This window comes from Camelus dromedarius, chromosome 12 (assembly GCF_036321535.1).
Source record: "Camelus dromedarius isolate mCamDro1 chromosome 12, mCamDro1.pat, whole genome shotgun sequence".
Lineage (NCBI taxonomy): Eukaryota > Metazoa > Chordata > Mammalia > Artiodactyla > Camelidae > Camelus > Camelus dromedarius.
The window spans coordinates 58,828,173-58,850,337 of NC_087447.1; the positions used below are offsets into that span (position 1 = coordinate 58,828,173).

At 36.4% G+C, this 22,165-nt stretch overlaps 1 protein-coding gene across 14 annotated transcripts in view; it reads left to right on the forward strand.

Annotated features, from left to right (window-relative positions):
• The window catches only part of TMEM135 (transmembrane protein 135), a 271,979-nt gene that overhangs the window by 61,525 nt on the left and 188,289 nt on the right, over window positions 1-22,165 (forward strand). For 13 of the 14 annotated variants that reach the window (XM_031460511.2, XM_031460510.2, XM_031460513.2 and 10 more), the window contains one exon: window positions 21,195-21,322. The exons of the other annotated variant lie outside the window; for it this stretch is intronic. In XM_031460511.2, coding sequence (XP_031316371.1) covers window positions 21,300-21,322 — 23 coding nt within the window. In that variant the 5' untranslated portion in view covers window positions 21,195-21,299. The remainder of the gene's footprint in view (window positions 1-21,194; window positions 21,323-22,165) is intronic. 14 annotated transcript variants of the gene reach the window in all.

Sequence of the window (22,165 nt, forward strand, 5' to 3'; positions counted from 1 at the left end):
ATTCACTGTGATATACATTATTTTGAATAACCAGTACTACTCAGGTACTATTTAGAAAATGTTATTTTTCATGAACTCTTGACTCATTGAAACATTTTTTTTGATTATTTGCTGATAAATATTTATGAAAAAATATACACAAATGGAGCAGAGACAGATTTGATGACTAGGTTTAGTAATATCTCAACTGTTAGTATTGGAATATTTGTCCCCTGTTCATTTACCAGTTATTTATTGAGTCTGCTATTTGCAGGGTGCTGTGTGCTGTGTGGTATGTGCTATGTGCTATGTGGTATGGTGGAGAATAAAAAAATGAATGGGACGTACTTCTTATATTGTAAGTTTACAGTCAAGGAGGGGAGATTAGGCATGTACTATCGTGTAGTAAATTCCATTAAGATAAATATTATAAGGTACAGATTAAAGCGGTTTGAGAGATGGAAGGTATAAGATCACATTTGGCTGGGAGGTAAGGGGAAACTTAATGGAAGAGACGCATTTCAGTGACTTTGAAGGAAACGCAGGATTTGAAAAGGTAGAAATAGGTGGTAGATAAGGGAGAGGAATGGCTTGAACAAAGACATTCAGGTAGAACAGGATATGGTATGCTTTGGGGAGTGGCAGGTGGAATTCGGACTTTATTTGATGTAGTAGGCGATCACTGAAGGTTGCCAACACGTGGTAGTATGTTTGAAGTTGTTTCATAAAGCTTAATCTGGCAGAGATATATAGAAATCTTAGATTTAGTGACCCAGATGTAAAGCAGGGGAAAAATTCAACAAAGCTGTTAAGATTTTAAGCCTTGTTTATTGGAATGTGTGGAAGGTAGTGCTTTGGAAAAAATATTTTCAGTGAAATATACTGGAAAGGTAGTGCTTTGGAAAAAATATTTTCAGTGAAATATACTGGACTACTCTGGGGCATATTAAGTTTTAGCAGCTAGTGCCATATCTGGGTGGAAAATGACCAAGAGGCATTGAGAAATGCAGAGCTGCTGTTCTAGAGTGAAGGTGGGGCTAGAAATTTAGGTTTAAATACCAGAGAACTAGGGGTGAAAGTTGAAGCTGTGGTAGGTCAACGAGGAAGAGAGGTCCTTAGGGCAAGAGGGAGAGAATTTAGAAAGAAAAAACAACTTGAGGAATGCTTGTTTTTTGAGTGGGACAAGAAGAGAAGCAGTCAGAGAGGTATGAAGAGATGGAGAAGAAAGTGTTGCAAAGAAGTCTTGAGCAGGGAGTTTGGGAAGGTATTGTTAAGGGGTAGGAGGAGCGTGGACTTGAATCTCAGTCCTGCCACTTATTAGCTTTGTGACCTTAAGCCAGGCTCTTAACCTCTGTGAACCTTAGTGTTCTCGTCTATAAAGTGGTGGTAAAACAGTCATCTCGTGACCCTGGTAACTGTGAATCAGCACTTGTTACACTTCTGCGCAGGGCGCTCCAGTGGTTTTCCATCTCAGTGAGATGTGCGGGCTTTACTGTGGCCTGCGGGGCCTTGCGTGATGTTGACTGTTGCTTGATAGCGTTTCGTATCATTTTCCCCTTGCTTATTCACCTCCACCCAGATATAATTATATGATTTTTTTTTTTTATATTTTGGAATCTGTTTTGTTATTTAGAACAGAGTATTCTTATTTTTTATGGAGTGTCTTAAATTGGACAATAGATTGTCAAAAACAAACATTTCTATGGAGTGAATGAATATAAGGTGGCTTCCTCTTTTTGATAAAAAATGTGATAAGACTTTGATAATAGATTTATAATTTATTCATTAAATATTTATTGAATAGCTAGCAGGCACTGTGGTAGGTGATAATTAGGGAAGGGGAGCTAATTAAAGTGACTGCTTAACAAAGAGCTAAATAAAAGGTTTTTGGAAAGTCTTTTCAAAATATATTGGTACAATTTCTTGCATTACTTGTATAGTGTAGTGAATATGAAATATATTTACATCCCCAAGGACTGCTCTAGGCACATAGTAATGCATAATATTAGTTGATGCTTTGACGATTAAGGGTGTTAAAATATTTTATCATAACGATAGTGTTGAAGATTTGTTTTAATCTCTATCGATCTGAAGTCAAACTTTTTTTTTAAGTTTAATTTTTTAAAATATATTTTTACTGAAGTATAGTTAGTTTGCAGTGTGTCAGTTTCTGGTGTACAGCACAATACTTCAGTCATGTAGGAACATACATATATTTGTTTTCATATTCTTTTTAACCGTTAGTTACTACAAGATACTGAATCTAGTTCCCTGTGCTATACAGTATAAACTTGTTGTTTGTCTATTTTATATATAGTAGTTAGTATCTGCAAATCTTGAACTCCCAATTTATCCCTTCCTACCCCCTTTCCCCCATGGTAACTATAAGTTTTTTTCTGTATCTGTGAATCTGTGTCTGTTTTGTAAATAAGTTCGTTTGTCCTTTTTTTTTTAGATTCTATGTATATGTGATATCATATGGTATTTTTCTTTCTCTTTCTGGGTGAAACTTAAATTGTCTTTTGGTTTATCACTGTCTTAGCTTTCTTTCTACTAACTGATCTCCTCTAAAAGAGTGTTGTGATTTAAGGTTTTTTTGGTGCATTTTTGTCTTCATGTTTAGAATGAGATGAATCTGTTTCATCTTGGGAAACTAGGAGTATAGTTAATAAGCATTTGTTAATGAGCCTGATTTATTAGTGAATCAAATTAGTATTATAAACTGATATTATCAGTTGCATATGAGGCGCTCTCTCTCATAATTATACTTGAGGAGAATCAATTGAAGTGAATACATGCAGATTTTGAGTAATTTTGCTTTTAGCAGCATGGAAAAATATTCAGTGAAATGAATTTAAGTATGGAAAAGAAAGTATGGAAAGAGGGAGAGTGCTAGGTCAAGTATCGTCACGTTTGAGCAGGTTCCTTTTATAAGACTGCTGAATTTACAGTGCTTTCAATTTATCATCCTTTATTTTGTATAGTCTTTTGACTTATTACATGTGTTAGGTTGCTTTGGTTTCTTGATTCTAACTAGATCTTTAGAGTTTGGATTGTGATTAGTCCAGTTTGAGAGTTGCCTTGAAGGATTCTGTATCTCTTAACAGTGATGGAAGGAGGCCTGTTCTGATCATTTTTTATTTTAAACCTTGAAAAAAGTAGGCATGGGGCCATCTTTTCCAGACCTGTATCTCAGAGACTCTCAAGCCCAGGGGACGCTGAATTAATCAGGACCACACTGAATTTCAGAGTGTGTTCATAGTTCCATTTGGAGCCCACAGAGTGTTACTGTAACTGTATTTACTCCGAATCTTCCTTGTTTCTCTCTTTCCTACCCTCATTTTATTCTTCAGGTGTTTCAGATTGCCTGCAATGTGTCAGAAACATAGGGATAAGGGGAAACAAGATATATGTGGACATTACAGTTAAGGGGGAAGATCAACTTAAAAGAGACATACAAAAGTTACTTTGTTTTCAAAAAAAGTTATCTCAACTGTGGTAAGTGCTATGAAGAAGTACAGGATGTCACTGGAGCGTGTTACGTGAGAACGCATTCTAGTGTGGTGGGCTGGGAAGGCTTTGTCAGCGAAGTAATATAGTGAGTATATGGATAGATATTAAGTCAATATGTATTAGGCTAAACATTTATGGCACATAACCCAAAGTTTAGCATGAGGAAAGTCAGAAATAAGAAGCAATTACTTTATAGAAAGAGAGATTATTTGTTGATTTCTTAAATTCAACAAGTGGTGAAGCAGTTTGGCATTTTTTAGCAACACAGTCCCCTGATATCTGTAACTTCTTCTCTTGCTCAGATTATCCCTACTACTCTGGTTTGAGCTCTTAGTTTGCTAGAATTCTATTTTAAGGATTGAATTCAGTACACCCAATTTTCTCACTGGAGAGACTGGAATATAAATCTGAATAAAGTTCCTTAATAAGAAGTGTATTATTTGAATTTTTCTTCATTAGTTAAGGTATTTCATATTAGAGCCCATAATATTTATATTTAACTATGCAGAAGATGGTAGGGTCTGAAAAATGTTTTGGTTCTAGATTATAGTATTGCATGGAGAGTTCTATCAATAAATTGAAGTAACAGGTGTGTGTTTTCAAGACTGTTCCTATATTACCCAAAATTATTAATATTACTTACTCAGTTTGGAACGTGGCTATAATATATATACACAGGGCTCAATGTGAGTCTTGTTCTTAATCATATTTTGTCTTAGTATTATATCTAAAGTATATTTTCAGGTTTATCTTTAAAGCCTATGTTAACTTCCACATATATTTAAAAGTGGCCCTTTTATTGAGAGTACACTGTTACAAGCTTAATGGTGACCACTGAAGACTGATAGTATGATTTTCATTATAAGGAGATTTTTTTTTAACTTTTTTATTGATTTATAATCATTTTACAATGTTGTGTCAAATTCCAGTGTTCAGCACAATTTTTCAGTTATTCAAGGACATATACACACTCATTGTCACATTTTTTTCTCTGTGAGTTATCATAACATTTTGTGTATATTTCCCTGTGCTATACAGTGTAGTCTATTCTACAATTTTGAAATCCCAGTCTATCCCTTCCCACCCTCCACCCCCCTGGTAACCACAAGTCTGTATTCTCTGTCTGTGAGTCTATTTCTGTCCTTTATTTACACTTTGTTTTTGTTTGTTTGTTTGTTTTTGTTTTTGTTTTTTAGATTCCACATATGAGCGATCTCATACGGTATTTTTCTTTCTCTTTCTGGCTTACTTCACTTAGAATGACATTCTCCAGTAGCATCCATATTGCTGCAAATGGCATTATGTTGTCGGTTTTTATGGCTGAGTAGTATTCCATTGTATAAATATACCACCTCTTCTTTATCCAGTCACCTGTTGATGGACATTTAGGCTGTTTCCATGTTTTGGCTATTGTAAATAGTGCTGCTATGAACATTGGGGTGCAGGTGTCATCCTGAAGTAGATTTCCTTCTGGATACAAGCCCAGGAGTGGGATTCCTGGGTCATATGGTAAGTCTATTCCTAGTCTTTTGAGGAATCTCCACACTGTTTTCCATAGTGGCTGCACCAAACTGCATTCCCACCAGCAGTGTAGGAGGGTTCCCCTTTCTCCACAGCCTCTCCAGCATTTGTCATTTGTGGATTTTTGAATGACGGCCATTCTGACTGGTGTGAGGTGATACCTCATTGTAGTTTTGATTTGCATTTCTCTGATAATTAGTGATATTGAGCATTTTTTCATGTGCTTTTTGATCATTTGTATGTCTTCCTTGGAGAATTGCTTGTTTAGGTCTTCTGCCCATTTTTGGATTGGGTTGTTTATTTTTTTCTTACTGAGTCATATGAGCTGTTTATATATTCTGGAGATCAAGCCTTTGTCGGTTTCACTTGCAAAAATTTTCTCCCATTCCGTAGGTTTTCTTCTTGTTTTATTTCTGGTTTCCTTTGCTGTGCAGAAGCTTGTAAGTTTCATTAGGTCCCATTTGTTTATTCTTGCTTTTATTTCTTCTAGGAGAAAATTTTTGAAATGTATGTCAGATAATGTTTTGCCTATGTTTTCCTCTAGGAGGTTTATTGTATCTTGTCTTATGTTTAAGTCTTTAATCCATTTTGAGTTGATTTTTGTATATGGTGTAAGGGAGTGTTCTAGCTTCATTGTTTTACATGCTGCTGTCCAGTTTTCCCAACACCATTTGCTGAAGAGACTGTCTTTATTCCAATGTATATTCTTGCCTCCTTTGTCAAAGATGAGTTGACCAAAAGTTTGTGGGTTCATTTCTGGGCTCTCTATTCTGTTCCATTGGTCTATATGTCTGTTTTGGTACCAATACCATGCTGTCTTGATGACTGTAGCTCTATAGTATTGTCTGAAGTCTGGGAGAGTTATTCCTCCAGCCTCTTTCTTTCTCTTCAGTAATGCTTTGGCAATTCTAGGTCTTTGATGGTTCCATATGAATTTTATTATGATTTTTTCTAGTTCTGTGAAATATGTCCTGGGTAATTGGATAGGGATTGCATTAAATCTGTAGATTGCCTTGGGCAGTGTGACCATTTTAACAATATTGATTCTTCCAATCCAAGAGCATGGAATATCTTTCCATTTTTTAAAGCCTTCTTTAATTTCCTTCATCAATGGTTTATAGTTTTCTGTGTATAATTCTTTCACCTCCTTGGTTAGATTTATTCCCAGATATTTTATTACTTTGGTTGCTATTTTAAAGGGGATTGTTTCTTTACTTTCTTCTTCTGTTGATTTATTGTTAGTGTAAAGAAATGCAACTGATTTTTGAACGTTAATTTTGTAACCTGCTACCTTGCTGAATTCTTCAATCAGCTCTAGTAGCTTTTGTGTGGACCTTTTAGGGTTTTCTATATATAGTAACATGTCATCAGCATATAATGACACTTTTACCTCTTCTTTTCCAATTTGGATCCCTTTTATTTCTTTCTCTTGCCTGACTGCTGTGGCTAGGACTTCCAGGACTATGTTGAATAGGAGTGGTGATAGTGGGCATCCTTGTCTTGTCCCAGATTTTAGTGGGAAGCTGTTGGGTTTTTCACCGTTGAGTACTATGCTGGCTGTAGGTTTGTCATATATAGCTTTTATTATGTTGAGATATGTTCCCTCTATACCCACTTTGGCGAGTTTTTATCATAAATGGGTGTTGAATTTTATCAAATGCTTTTTCTGCATCGATTGAGATGATCATGTGGTTTTTGTCCTTTCTCTTGTTGATGTGATGTATTACACTGATTGATTTGCGTATGTTGAACCAGCCTTGTGTCCCTGGGATGAACCCCACTTGGTCATGATGTATAATCTTTTTTATGTGTTGTTGGATTCTATTTGCTAAAATTTTGGAGAGGATTTTGGCGACTATGTTCATCAGTGATATTGGCCTATAATTCTCTTTTTTTGTAGTGTCTTTGCCTGGTTTTGGTATCAGGGTGATGGTGGCTTCATAGAATGAGTTTGGGAATATTCCCTCCTTTTCAATCGTCTGGAAGAGTTTGAGAAGGACTGGTATGAGTTCTTCTTTGTATGTTTGGTAGAATTCCCCGGTGAAGCCGTCCGGTCCTGGACTTTTATTTGTAGGGAGATTTTTAATTGCTATTTCTATTTCCTTTCTAGTGATTGGATTGTTCAACTGTTGTTGATTTCCAGTTTCATGGCATTGTGGTCAGTAAAGATGCTTGAGATAATTTCTATCTTCTTAAAATTGTTGAGGTTTCTTTTGTGCCCAAGTACATGATCGATCCTGGAAAATGTTCCATGTGCACTCGAAAAGAATGTATATCCTATTTTTTGGGGGTGTAATGCTCTGAAAATATCCACCAAATCTAGTTTTTCTATTTAAGGAGATTTTATAGTAAGTAGCTAAGGAAACTTTTAAAGATTTGCTTTTATTTTCTGGCATTTATTATTAACAAAGTTGCCCTAGTTTGTTTTTTTTTTTTCTTTTTTTTGAAGTATAGTTGCTTTGCAATATTATATTAGTTTCACATGTACAACATAGTGATTCAAAATTTTTGTAGATTATACTCCATATAAAGTTATTCTAAAATATTGACTATATTCCCTATGTTGTATAATATATTCTTGTAGCTTATTTATTTTATATGTAGTAGTTTGTACCTCTTAATCCCTTACCTCTATCTTGTCCCTCCCCACCTCCTTTTCCCCAGTAACCACTGTTTTGTTTTCTGTGTCTATGAGTCTGTTTCTGTTTTGTTGTGTTCCTTCCTTTGTTTTATTCCACGTATAAGTGATTAAGTGATAACATACAGTATTGGTCTTTGTCTGATCTATTTCACTAAGCATAATACCATCCAGGTCCATCCATGTTGTTGCAAATGGCAGAATTTCATTCTTTTTAATGGCTGAGTAATATATATAGAGAGATTTTCTTTCTTTCTTTCTTTCTTTCTTTCTTTCTTTCTTTCTTTCTTTCTTTCTTTCTTTCTTTCTTTCTTTCTTTCTTTCTTTCTTTCTTTCTTTCTTTCTTTCTTTCTTTCTTTCTTTCTTTCTTTCTTTCTTTCTTTCTTTCTTTCTTTCTACCTACCTACCTACCTACCTACCTACCTACCTACCTACCTACCTATACACATCACAACTTCTTTATCCATTCATCTGTTCATCTGTTGATGGGCACTTAGATTGCTTCCATATCTTGGCTATTGTAAATAATGCTGCTGTGAACATTTGGGTGCATGTATCTTCTTACATTAGTGTTTTTGTTTTCTTTGGATATATATCCAGGAGTGGAATTGCTGGGTCATATGGTAGTTCTATTTTTAGTTTTTTGAGGGACCTCCACACTGTTTTCTAAAGTGGCTGCATCAATTTACATTCCCACCAACAGTGTACTGTTCCTTTTCCTCTACATCCTCACCATCATTTGACAGTAGCCATTCTGACAGATGTGAGGTGACACCACTGTGGTTTCTCTGATGATGAACGATGTTGATCTTTTCATGTGCCTGTTGGCCATCTGTATGTTTTGTTTGGAAAAACTTCTGTACAGGTCTTCTGCCCATTTTTTAATTGGGTTGTTTGTTTTTTTTGATAATGAGTTGTATGAGCCGTTTGTGTAATTTGGTTATTAACCCCTTTTTGGTCATATCATTTGCAAATACTTTCTCCCACTCAGTTGGTTGTCTTTATTTTGTCAATGGTTTCCTTCACTGTGCAAAAGCTTTTAAGTTTAATTATGTCCTATTTATTTATTTTTGCTTTTGTTTTCTTTGCTTTAGGAGATAGATCCAAAAAAAATTTTATGACTCATGTCAAAGAGTGTTCGGCCTATGTTTTCTCCTAGGAGTTTTAAGGTTTCCGGTCTCACATTTAGGTATTTAATCCATTTTGAGTTTATTTTTGTATGTGGTGTGAGAAAGCATTTTAATTTCATTCTTTTACATGCAACTGTCGAGTTTTCCCAGAATCAGTTATTGAAGAGACCTGTTGTATATTCTTGCCTTCTTTGTTGTAGGTTAATTGACCATAAGTGCATAGGAATAAACTCAACCATGGAGGCAAAAGACTTATATTCTGAAAACTATAAAACACTGATGAAGGAAATTGAAGATGACATGGAAATGGAAAATAATCCTGTGTTGATGGGATGGAAGAGTTAATATTGTTAAAATGATCATACTATGCAAGGCAATCTATAGATTCAATGCAATCCCTATCAAAATACCCGTGACACTTTTCACAGAACTAGAACAAATAATCCTGAAATTTATATGGAACCACAAAAGACCACAAATAGCCAAAGTAATTTGAGAAAGAACAAAGCTAGAGAAATTACACTCCCTAACTTCAAACTATGCTACAAAGCTACAGTCATCAAAACAGTATAGTACTGGCACAAAACAAAGAGATCAATAAAAAAGAACAGAGAACCCAGAAATAAACTTACACACTTAATGAGTGTTATATCCTCTTCTTGTATTAATCCATTTATCATTATATAATGCCCTTCTTTGTCTTTGATGATAGATTTTATTTTAAAGTCTACTTTGTCTTATATTAATATTGCTACCCCCGCTTTTTTTTAACTTCCATTTAAATGAAATATCATTTTATATTCCCTCATTTTCAGTCTGCATCTTTAGCTCTGAAGTGAATCTCTTGTAAGCAGCACATATATGGGTCTTGTTTTCTTATCCAGTCAGCAACTTGATGTCTTTTGATTGAAGCATTTATTGTCCATTGACATTTAAAGAGATTATTAGTAGATATTTATTTATTACCATTTTGTCACTTGTTCTGCTTGTTTTTGTAGTTGTTCTCTGTTCTTCTTTTAGTTTCTTCCCTTGTGATTTGATGATTTTCTTTAGTGGTGTGCTTGTGTTCTTTGATATACAGTCAGCATGTGCCCAGTGGCTTTGGTGGGAGAGCTTGATCTGAAGTGAGCACCAGTCATGTCTTCACCAAGGGTGTGTTGGCAGCTGTCACCTTGGTGGGAGGTGGGGCTGGGAGATTGAGGGGTTAGAGCCAGAGCTGGTAATGAGCCAGATTCTTTCCTATCCTCAGTGGCCATCACTGCTCTGTTTGGGGCAGGGTTGGGTTCCAAGGTGCTGGAGCAGAAGCCCTGATGGTCAGATCTGAGTTGGTTCTGTTCTCTCTAAATATGCATTCTCCCTTCTCCCTGCAAGGGCAGCTTCATCTCAGAAGGGAACAGTGCTGGAGCAAGAGGGGCTGGAGTGGGCACTACTTGTGGGCTGGGGAATGCTGGGGCCCATGTGAGAAACTGGCCAGAGCCCTAGGCAGTATCAGTCTGCTTCCTCTGCCTTGGTTCCAGGGAGTAAGCAGGTATGTGCATACATTCTTCACAAGTGGAATCTCAGTTTCTTACAGCTCTCTTGTAAGTTTTCAAATCAGCTAAGGGGATTTGTTTTCCTGGTGTTGGATCCCAGGTTCGGGGTGCTGTATATGTGGTTTAAATGCCTTACACCCCAAGGAGGATCTCCCAGCCTGTGATATCTCTTTCCTCTGTGTCCCATCCTCAGGGTGAAGGTACTGACCTGATCACTTCTTTTTTCTGTGTGGCTCTTTCTTTACAGAGTCTGTATAAGAGTCTGGCAATCTTGTTTGTTTTCAGTGAGAATTGCGCCATATGCAGATGTATTTTTGATGTGTCCATGGAGGGAGGTGAGCTCAGAGTCTTCCTACATCGCCTTCCTAATCTCTGCTTTTGGTGGAAGGAAAGCACTGGAGGAAGCAGTGCTTCTCAGATGCTGGTGATATTCTGCTTTTTCATAAGCATCCTTATTCACTGATGAAGAGGGATGAGTGAAAACTTCTGGTTTTTAACAAGCTGGTTGTCAGTGTATGATGAGGCAGCGTGGTGTAGTGCATTGGGTGTAAGGTAGAAGATCTGAGTTTCTGTTTTGCTCTGCAATTTATAGTACGACCCCCAGTTTCCTCATATATAGATAGATGATAATCCTGCTTAACTACTTCATAACATGCTGTAGGAATCATATGACATAGTACCTATGTGAAAGCTTTGAAAACTGCAAAAAAAAAAAAAAAGTAAATATTAGTCTACTTGGTTTTTGTCTTTCTGTTTTAGAATTTAAATTTAGCCTTGGTAGCTTAAAAATAGTTGTACCCTTAAAAGTAAAAGTGTTGGAAGCACTTTAAATGCAGTGTAGAAACACAGAATCTGAAGGGTGTCTTGAGAGTGTGTGGTTGTATGTGTGTGTATGTATGTATATGTACACACACACACACACACACACACACACACACCTAGAGAGACAGATAGACAGACAGACAGACAGACAGACTTGTAAGGAATTGACTCACACAATAATGGAGGCTGAGAAGTTCCATGATCTGCAGCTGGCAAGCTGGAGACCCAGACAAGCTGATGTGTAGTTGTTTCTAGTCCGTGTTGTAAGGTCTAAGAACAAGGAGAGCTGATGGTATAAGCTCCAGTCCAAAAGACAACAGGCTTGAGATCCAAATGTAGCAGATGTTTCATTCTGGATCCAAAGGTGGGAAAAGACTAATGTCCCCATGTGAGGGCATGCAGGCAGGACGAGTTCCCTCTTACTCAGCTGTTTGTTCTGTTGAGATCTTCAGTTCATTGGATTGGCCCACCCACATTAACGAAGGTAACTCCGTTACTCAATATACTGAAAATGTTAATTGCTGTCAGAAACACCCTTCCAGACACACGCAGAATACTGTTTGACCAAATATCGGGCAACCCTGTGGCCCAGTCAAGTTGACACAGAATTAACCAGCATATGCAGTATAAATTTATATGTGACAACAGAGTAATTTAGCCTCCCTTACTATGCTAAATATATATTTCTAAATGAGGTCTTACTCTTTTAAAAGGGGTTTGAAATTTGTTAGAGAAGAATATAGGAAGTCTTCTGACCATAGATGACTATCCTACTTTAATTCTGTTCGTTGGTGTTCTATTTTGAATCAGTTGATGCTGTAAAAATGTGGTGTAGTGTTGTTTCTCATGAGGACCACTTAACTTCTTCTATAGTTATTTTAATTGCCATTTATTTGTTCAAACATCTTGATTTACTAGAGACAAAAGTGTTTTCACAACACTTAATAGAACACATGTGCATAGCACGAAAAAGAATGGGTTGAAGCAGGGAGCCATTGTGCAGAGTGAAGGAAAGTAATATTTTTAAAGTGCCTACTATGTGCTCTTCAATTTTTTGGAAGAGTTTGAGCAGGATTGGTGATACGGAGAGTTTTAATGGTGTGGATGAAAGATCAAGCCAGCTACAACATTCCCTTAAACCAAAGTCTAATCCAGAAAGCAAGGCTCTCATTCTTTAAATGTGTGGTAGAATTCAGAGATGAAGCCGTTAGGTCTTGGCATTTTCTTTTTTTGTGTGAGGTTTTTTATTATTGATTTAATCTTGTTTGTTACTGGTCTATTCAGATTTTCTGTTTCTTCATGATTCGATATTGGTAGATTGTGTGTTTCTAGGAATTCATTTGTTTCTTCTAGGTTATCCAATTTGCTGGTGTATAATTGTTCATAGCAGTCTCGTTGTGTTAGTAGTCTCTACGATCCTTTGCATTTCTTTGATATCAGTAATCATGTCCTCTCCTTCATTTATAATTTTAAGTCTTACCATTTTTCCGTAGTTTAACTAAAGGTTTTTCAATTTTATCTTTTCAAAACAACAATGCTTTGTTTCATTGATCTTTTGAATTATCTTCCTAATCTCTATTTCATTTATTTCTGCTCTGCTCTTTATTATTTTCTTACCCCAGCTAACTTTTGGGTCAGTTTGTTCTTTCTAGTTTCCTGAGGTGTAAAATTAGGTTGTTTACTTGAGATCTTTCTTTTTGCTAAATGTAGGCATTTATTGCTATATACTTCCCTCTTAGAACTGCTTTTGTTGCATCCCAAAAGTTTTGATATATTGTGTTCCTACTCGTTTCAAGATTTTTAAAAATTTCTCTTTTGATTTTCTTTGAATCATTGGTTTTTCACGAGTGTGCTGTTTAGTTTCCACATATTTATGAATTTTCTAATTTTGCTCCTGTTATTGAGTTCTAGTCAGTCTTGTTAAATTTTTTAAGACTTGTTTTGAGCCCTAACACATAATGTCATTGAGAATGTTCCATGTGACTTGAAAAGAATGTATATTTTGTTTTTGTTGGATAGAATGTTCTCTATGTGTCTGTTAGTTCCATTTAATCTATATTGTTGGTCAAGTCCAAATATTCTTTATTGATTTACTGTTTAGATGATCTATCCATTATTGAAAGTGGAATATCACAGTTCCCTGTTATTATTATGTTGCTGTTTATTTCTCCCTTCAGTTCTATTGATATTTGCTTTATATAGGTGCTCTGATGTTGGGCATATTTACAATTATTTTATCCCCTTGATTGACTGACCCCTTTATCATTATATAATGACCTCCTCTGTATCTTTTTACAATTTTTGACTTAAAGTCTATTTTATTCTGATATAAGTATAGCCAACCCTTCTCTATTTTGGTTACTATTTGCATGTAGTATCTTTTTCCCATCCTTCTCTCTCAGCGTTTCTGTGTCCTTAAAGTTAACGTGAAATGATTATCACAATAGGATTAGTGAACACTCATTATCTTGTATAGATACAAAATTAAAGAAATAGAAAAAGCGGAAAGAGAAGATCTCTTTATATTTAATCTATTTGGGATTCTTTGGGCTTCATGGTCTGGATGTCCATTTCCCTATCCTGAGTCAGGAAGTTTTCAATTATTATTTCTTTAAATAAGCCTTCTGCCCCTTTCTTTTTCTTTACTTGTTCTGGAACTCCCTCATTGTGTATATTATTTCTTTTGATGACATCCCAAAATTCTCATAGGCTTTCTTCATTCTCTTTCAATCTTTTTTCTTTTTGTTTTTCCACCTGGGTCTTTTCAAATGATCTGTCTTGAGCTCACCGATTTTTTTTCTTCACCTAGATCAAGTCTGTTGTTAAAGCTGTCTGTGGAATTTTTGTTTGTTTAGTCATTGTGTTCTTCAGCTCCAGAATTAATTCTTTCATTTCTTTCTCTCTTTCTTTCTTTCTGTTGTTTCCATCTCTTTGTTTAACTTCTCATTTTGGACGTGTATTGTTTTCCTGATTTTGTTTAGTTGTCTTATAGCTTACTGCATCTCTTCAAGGCAACTATTTACAATTCTTTCCCTGTCAGTTCATTGATCTCCATTTCTTTTGAGTTGGTTACTGTGCTTTATTCTGTTCCTTTGTTGGTGTCATGTTTTCCTGAGCATTCGTAATTCTGTGGCCTTATTTTGGTGTGTTTGCATTTAAAGAAGCAGGCACCTCTTCCAGTCTTTATCTCTGGCTTCTGTAGTGAAAGCCAATGAAAGCCACTTGGTGGAATCTGTGGGTGGGTTTACTGCTAGAGTCTTCAGGCAGGCTTCTGATGCCTGGGGGTGGGTTTGTGGCCTGGGTTCACTAATGTGCACGTTATACTTGGGTCCACCAGGGCAGGCCTGATGTCTGGGACTTTGGTTTTTGGCCTGAAACGTGGGTCCACTGGCTGAGCTTGGAGCCTGGTTTCTTGGCAGTTGGCCTGGCACTGGGATAGGCCTGGAGTCAGAGTCCACGGGGGCAGTTCTGCATTCTGGATCTGTATGGCTGGCCAGGCACCTGATTTTACTTGGCAGGCCTGATGCTGTGTTTTGTTGTGAAGTTGGGTGCTCACTTCATTTGTCTTCCTCCTTTGGATGGGTGTTCCATGCTGGGTTGCCTGGGGTTGGAGGTGGGTGATGTGGGTAATATGACATTGTCTTTCATACCCTCTTCAGTACATCTTATTTTGTTGTTCTTCCTGGATGTTTTAATCTCTTACCTGAAATCCTTAGCTCTTGTGAAGATACTTTTGCACATGGATATTTGTTCAAATTGATGTTTCTACAAGGGGATGAGTGCTGGAAACCACTGCTCTTCCATCTTATAATGTCACCTCTCTGTCATTTAAGTCAACACCTTTATTTAATAAATGAGGAAGATGAAATCTAAAGAGCATTGAAATAAGTATCCATCATAGAATTTGTTAGTTGTCAAGCTGAGATTAAAAATCATATTTCCTGATTATTTTAGACTCCATCATGCTGATTATTTCTATTCTTTATTCAGATCTTTTTCTATAATAATTAATCCCCACTTTCTCATACTTCTTCCCCTCCCACCAATTTTCTAAATGTAACATGTTTATTGCAGAATGTCTCGAAGATACTCAAAAGCAAAAAGAAGATTAAAATAATCTTTTACCTCCATTTAAAGATAACAGATGCATAATGTCCTAGGATTTGTTCCATATGTTCATTAGAAAATACTGTTTTCTAGTCTGTTTTTTTGTTTTATGTATTTTGATTCATTTTTTCCCCAGGTTATTAAATAATAGTCTTCTAAAATTATATAAATATAAATAAATAAATACAAGTATATATTTAAATCATAGTATTATTGTGTACTTTGCTGTTTAGCTAAATGTTCGTACACATATTTGGAAAATTCATAAAGAATTTATTAATGTGGAATTACTTGGTCAAAGCATGGGAACAACGGCACCATTTTTGCTATAAAATGTGATGTTTGTGAAGGTGTCTGATGATGTCTGATAATGATTTTATACATGTGTGCGTGTGCCATTACAGTTACTACATGGCTAGTACAGTTACTGTTGCGTTATTTAGTTTGCTGAGTGCTTCTAAACTTTTTTCACACTGTAGCATGCTGTGATGTACATAGAAAATGATAAAAAATCATGTGGCATGCTACGGAAAACTAAGATGGTTGTCACCCTGCCCTGTTACTGTAGGCCTGGCCTGCCTACCCAGTCTGTGGAGAGGATCAGTATTTTGGCCACTTGTAAATCCTGGTTGGAAGCTCTGGTTACAGCACAGTGATGATAAGATCTTAGATTATTTCCCAGGTGTTGTGTCAGATTTTCCCTTTTTCTCACAGTAGACTATACAATTTGATCTATCAATATTGCAGATATGTACAGTTTATTTACTTTACTGACATTTAGTTTTTTTGTGCTGTTTGTAATTACAGAGTGTTATGAATATGACTTTTTGTGGGAATAAGCAGTTATTTCTCTTGGGTATGTACCTGGGAGTGGAACTGTTGGGTCACAAGATAAATATCCCTTTAGTTTCATTAGATAATACCAGTTTTCTGAAGTTAAGGATGCACATTCCCACCAGCAATGTGTGATGTTTCAGTTACTTCATTCCCAACAGTGCTTTACATCATTTCTTCTTCTTTTGACATTCTGAGTTGTGTGTGTGTGTGTAGTGGTATTTCATCGTGCAGGTCTTTGATGACTCATGATGCTAAGTGTGTTTCATATGCCCATTGACCAAGGGGATAACTGCTTTTTTTTTTTTTAATTGAACTTTTTATTTTGAGATAATTGTAGATTCTTACGCAGTTGTAAGAAATTGGTTTCTCCCAGTGATGTCTCTCTGCAAAATGATAGTAAAATATCACAACCAAAGTAATTGCCATTGATATAGTCAAGATACAGAACATTTCCATCACCACGAGGATCTCTCATGATGCCCTTTTATAGCAATCCTCACTTCCCTCCCACTTGCCCACCTCCTTTTAACGCCTGGTAACCGTTAATTTATTCTTCATTTCTATGAATTTGCTTTTCATGTATGTTATTGTATATGTGTGTTGTATGAGTGGAATTGTATACTATGTGGTCTTTTGGGATTGGCCTTCTTCACTCTGCATAACTCTCTGGAAATTCATCAATATTGTGTCACTTCAGCTTGTTCCTTTTTATTGCTGAATGGAATTTCATGGTATGGATACACCTCAGTTTTTTAAACTCTTAAAGGACAAATGGGTTGTTTCCATTTTTTCACTATTGCAGACAAAGCTGCATTTGTTTGCAATACATTTGTGTATAGATTTTGTGTGAATGTACATTTTCATTTTTCTAAGGTAAACATCCAGAACTGCAGTTGCTAGATCATATGACAGTTGCTTGTTTAATTTTTAAAGAAACTGTCAAACTATTTTTCAGAATGCCCTAGCTGTTTCACATTCCTCTCAACAATGCATCAGTGATCTAATTTCTCTGCATCCTTGCCAACCTTTGGTGTTTTCAGTATTTTTTTTTTTTTAATTTAAGCATTCTGACAGCTGTATAGTGAAGCTCATTGTGGTTTTATTTTCCATTTCCTTAATGCCTAACATGCTTGTCTTCCATTTGCACATCCTCTTTGGTGAAATATCTGTTTATATTTTTTTGCATTTTCTGATTGGATTGTTTATTTTTTCACTGTTGAGTTTTGAGATTTCCTTACAGATTCTAGATACTGGTTGGATATGTAGTTTACTAATATTTCTCCCATTCTATAGGTAGTCTTTTTTTTTTATCTTCTTAAGAGAAGAAATCTTTCAAAGAGAAGAAGCTTTAATTCAGAAGTGTAATTTATGATTTTTTCCTTTTATTATGAATTGTGCTTTTGCCTAGCCTTAGATCCCTAAGATTTTCTCTGATTTTTTTTTTTTTTCCTGAAAGTCTTGTAGTTTTGTTTTACATTCATGTCTCTGGCTTATTTTGAGTTCTTGGAACATCTTTGCCATCATTACTTTAAACTCTTTCTCGGATAAATTGCCTATCTCCTCATTACTTATTTCTTCTGGGATTTTATCTTGTGCCTTGGCCTGGGAGATTTCCTCTGCTGCCTCGTATTGTCTTATCTTTCTATTTGTATTTTTAGGTAAGTTAGTTACATTTCTCAACCTTGGAGAAGTGGCCCTCTGTGGGAGATGTCCTATGTGTCCCAGCAGTACACTTCTCTCTTGTCACCCAAGGGACAGGGTCCAGCCAGTCCCAGTGTAGAGTATGGCCTGTGTGTGTGGATTCCTTCCACAGGCTTTGGGATTGTTGTTTTCTTAGAACTGGTGTCTGCCTCATTGATGGATGAGGCTAGACTAGAGACTTATGAAGGTTTTGTGGCTAGAGGAATCGGTGCCTGCCCACTGCTGGTTGAAGCTTGGTCCTGGACCTCTGGTGGGTAGGGCCGTGTCTAGATTCATTTGTGGCTCAGGAGGTCTGCTGATGGGTGGGGCTGTGTTCCCACCCAGTATGTTGTTTGGCCTGAGGCTTCTCAGCCCTTAAGCCTATAGGCTATTGGGTGGGACTAGGTCTTGGTGCTAATGATCCAATCAAGATGTCAGCCTCCAGGAAAGCTCATGTAGATAAACACTCCTGGAATGTCCGCCACCAGCTTTTATGTCCTCTGGGTGAGCTGCAGCCATCCCCTACCTCCCAAGGAGACCTTCCAAAATTTAGCAGGCAGGCCTGGCCCAGGTTCCTGTGAAATCATTGCCTCTGCCCTTGGACCTGGCACACATGAGATTCTGTGTATGCTTCCCAAGAGAGTGAAGTCTCTGTTTCCCTCAGTCCCATGGGGCTCCTGGAGCTAAGCCCTACTGGCCTTCAAAACCAGATGTCCTGGGGTCTCTTCCTCCTCCCAATGCTGGAACTCTGGGCTGGGGAGCCTGACATGGGGCTCAGAACTCTCACTCCTATGGGAGGACCTCTGTGACCTAATTATTCTTCAGCCTGTGGGTTGCCCACACTGGGAGGTATGGGGCCGGATCACATCATGAGCATGCTTCTTCTACCATCCCCCTGTGGTTCCCTCTTTATGTTTCCAGTTGAAGAAGGTCTTTTTTGCTAGGTTCCAGTCTTTTTTCCCGATCGGTGTTTAGCAGTCGGTTGTGGTTTTGTTGTAGTCAGAGGAGAGGCAAGCTCGTGGTCCTGCTACTTCTCCATCTTGACCAGAAAAAAATCTGGTCTGTTTTGAGTTAATTTTTGTATAAGATGTGAGACTTCGGTTGAGGCTAATTTCTTGTTTTTGCCTATGGATGTCCACTTGCTCCAGCACCATTTGTTGAAAAGGCTGCTTTTCCTCATGGAATAGCCCTTGACCCGTGTGGAAAATGAGTTGGACGTATTTGTGTGAGCCTGTATCGAGGTTCTCTACTGTATTTCATTAATCTGCCCCTCTGCCAGTATCACAAAGCCTGATTGCTGTAGCTATGTGATAAACTTTGAAATTGGGCTGACTGATTCTTCCCACTTTATTCTCTTCTTCAAAGTTGTTTTAGCTCTTATAATTCCTTTGCTTTTCTATATAAATTTCTGGATAATCTTGTCTATATCTACAAACTTTTTCTGGCATTATAATAGAAGTTGTGTTAAACTCGTATATCACTTTGGGGAGGATTGACATCTTTACCATGTTGAATCTTCCTATCTATGAACATTTATTTGTATGTTTTTTGATTTCTTTTGTCAGCATTGTGTAGCTTTCAGCATGCAAGTCCTATACAAGTGTGGTAGATTTTTCCCTAAGTATTTCATATTTTTGAAGTGTTATAAATACTACTGTAGTTTTTATTTGGGTGTCCATATATTCATTACTTTCATATAGACATACAAGTAATTTTTATGTTTACCTTGTATCCTATGCCCTTGTTAAACTGCTTTATTAGTTCTAGGAGGGGTTTGTATGTGTGTGTAAAGTGATTGGGACTTTCTATGCAGACAACCAGGTAACCTGCAAATAGGCACAGTTTTGTTTCATCCTTTCCAGGAACAGAGGGGTATTTTTTCTGTAACTACTCGTATAACAGAGAATATATAATATATATTCTGCCCACTGTTAAGTCTAAAATGAAAGAGACACTATATTCTAAAACCTGAAGATACACTAGGAAATCATTAGAACTGATGAGATGGTTGAGGATCCAGGGAGTAATTGAAAATGACACCAACATTTTGTTTCTAAGTATTTGGGTGGATGTGGTGCTATTTCTTGAGGTTGGAAACTCAGGAGTAAAGGCATTTCTGGAAAATATAACAAGTTCTACTTTGGTCGTGCTGATTTTTTTGATGTCTATGGTGCATCTTATGTTGACATGTTCAATAGAGAATTTAGGGGAGACATTGCAGTTATATAAAAAATTCCTACTTTGACATGATAGATGATGCTATGGGAGAAAGCACATATAGAATAAGTAGAGATCTGAGGGAGAAATGCTAACAAAGGAATAGCATTTCGAGATATAATGGGAGGATGAAAAGAATGCACTGTCACAGAAACCACAGAAACTTGTCTTTTGTCAGAATTGACCTGTTTGTCAAGATCCAGCTTCCAGACCTTATTACCTGCCTAGTCTCTTCTCCTTTTCTGTCGTTTCCTAGTATGTATTTCTAAAGCAGTTTGTCCTTCCTCTAGTCTAGCACTTAACCACACTGCTATCTTATAGTTTATTGTTTATATGTTTCTTTCCATGTCCAGGTTTTATGTTCCTTGAAGGCAGGGATTCAGTCTTATTCATCATTGTGTTTCCTGTGTATGGCATAATTCTTAATAACTGTTTAACTGAATGAAGTAGGTGATGCTCTGAGTCTTCAAGGGGGGAGAGTAAGAAAAGAACTGACAGTTGGCCATTAGATTTGCTGATCACTGACCACAGGGAAGGTGTTATGTCTGGAATGGTGAGGAGTGAACAGAGAGTTCTCTGGTCTTCCTTTTCTCAAGTCACCCTAGCCCTTTCTTACATTTCCTCCCTCATTCCTTAATTCTGTTGTCTTAACTTTTGTTCCTTTAATAATATTGTTTCATCGTGATAGAAAAGTATTTCTTCCTGGTGACCTGTGAGAATTTACTTTTCTTCCAAATCCAGCTCATATCCCCTTCTCTATGAAATGGAATGAATGAATTTCTCTGGGTTTTTTTTTTTTTTTTTTTATCACTGAAGCTCTTTAATATCCAGGTTGATAATCTCTGTCGTGTAGTTTTGTTTTAACATTCTATTTCCATTTGAATTGGACTTTATTGTTCCCATTGAAAAATGTCTTTTATTTTTCAGTTTAAGACTGTTTTTAAGGCATTATAAGTATTTACCTCAGCATTTGGAGGTTGCTTATCATGTGATCCAGTTTGTAATTTCTTGGTGTTTATTTTACCCATTATACCTTCAGTAAATTAAAGTGTCTTCTTTTCCATCCTGGAAATTGTATTTTTGTAGAGGATCCAGTAAAATACCAGAGTTCTTAGTTTAATTTTTAAATAGATGCTGTTATTCAGCGTCTTCCACATAAGAACTAATTTAAGTGGGAAAAGTTGGTTGGATTAAACAAAAGAGCCTTTTTCTTTCCAGATTGCAGCAATTCTCCGGAAACGAAAATTAGACTATTATTTACACAAACTGCTCCCTGAGATCCTACAATCTGCTACATTTCTGACTGCTAATGGGGCCTTGTTTATGGCTTTCTTTTGCATTTTAAGGTTGGTACTCATAATCACCACTGGAGGTTATTACAGATTCCTTTGTTGAAACTGAAACAAACAGATGTTTATATAAAAGTTGTGCAGGTCACTGCTTGTATATTTTTTTCTTTCTGTGAAATGATATTTATTTATCTCAAAGAAGGCTTGTAAAACCAGGGGTTGTGGGCCTCTTGGCCTAAAGATATAAGCTTCAAATTTTTGCTGTGATTTTACAGCAAAAGTGCTTTAATGTATCATTCATTTTCTGAGGCCCACTGTATTTACTGAGTTGTTAACTAGGATTTCTTAGCTTCTCAGTTTCATAGATTAGGAATTCAAAGCAACTGTTCATGATATAGGTTAGGTCCATATGCAGTGAGCAAAATTCAAAAGAACTATAAAACGCTCATGTTTATATATAAAACTTCTTGCATATTCTACTGATGAACCTTTTGGTCCTGATTTAGTTTTATATGCATTGCTTGTGTCATATGCTTTGCAAAATATAGATACAATTAGAATTCAGTTTTTAGTGTTGTGACATACCTAGTATGTTTATTAGATGTTTACTTTTTATCTTTTTCCCCACTGATTGTTGAAAACCCACACTTTTTTAATTTAATTTGTCAAGTTAAAATACTAACTTCACATTATAAAGTTTTAGATTGTGTAGAAGATAATTGATAAAAGTTATACTATTAAGTCACGTCTTTAAATTGACTTGCAGATCTGTGTAAGATACTCTTTATCACATGGCAAATAATAATAAATTGTTCTTGCAGCATATTTCTTTATGTTCTATGAACCTGTTTGGTTAAGTTATAGAAACATAAAATACTTATCTGTGTTCCTCCTGTAACG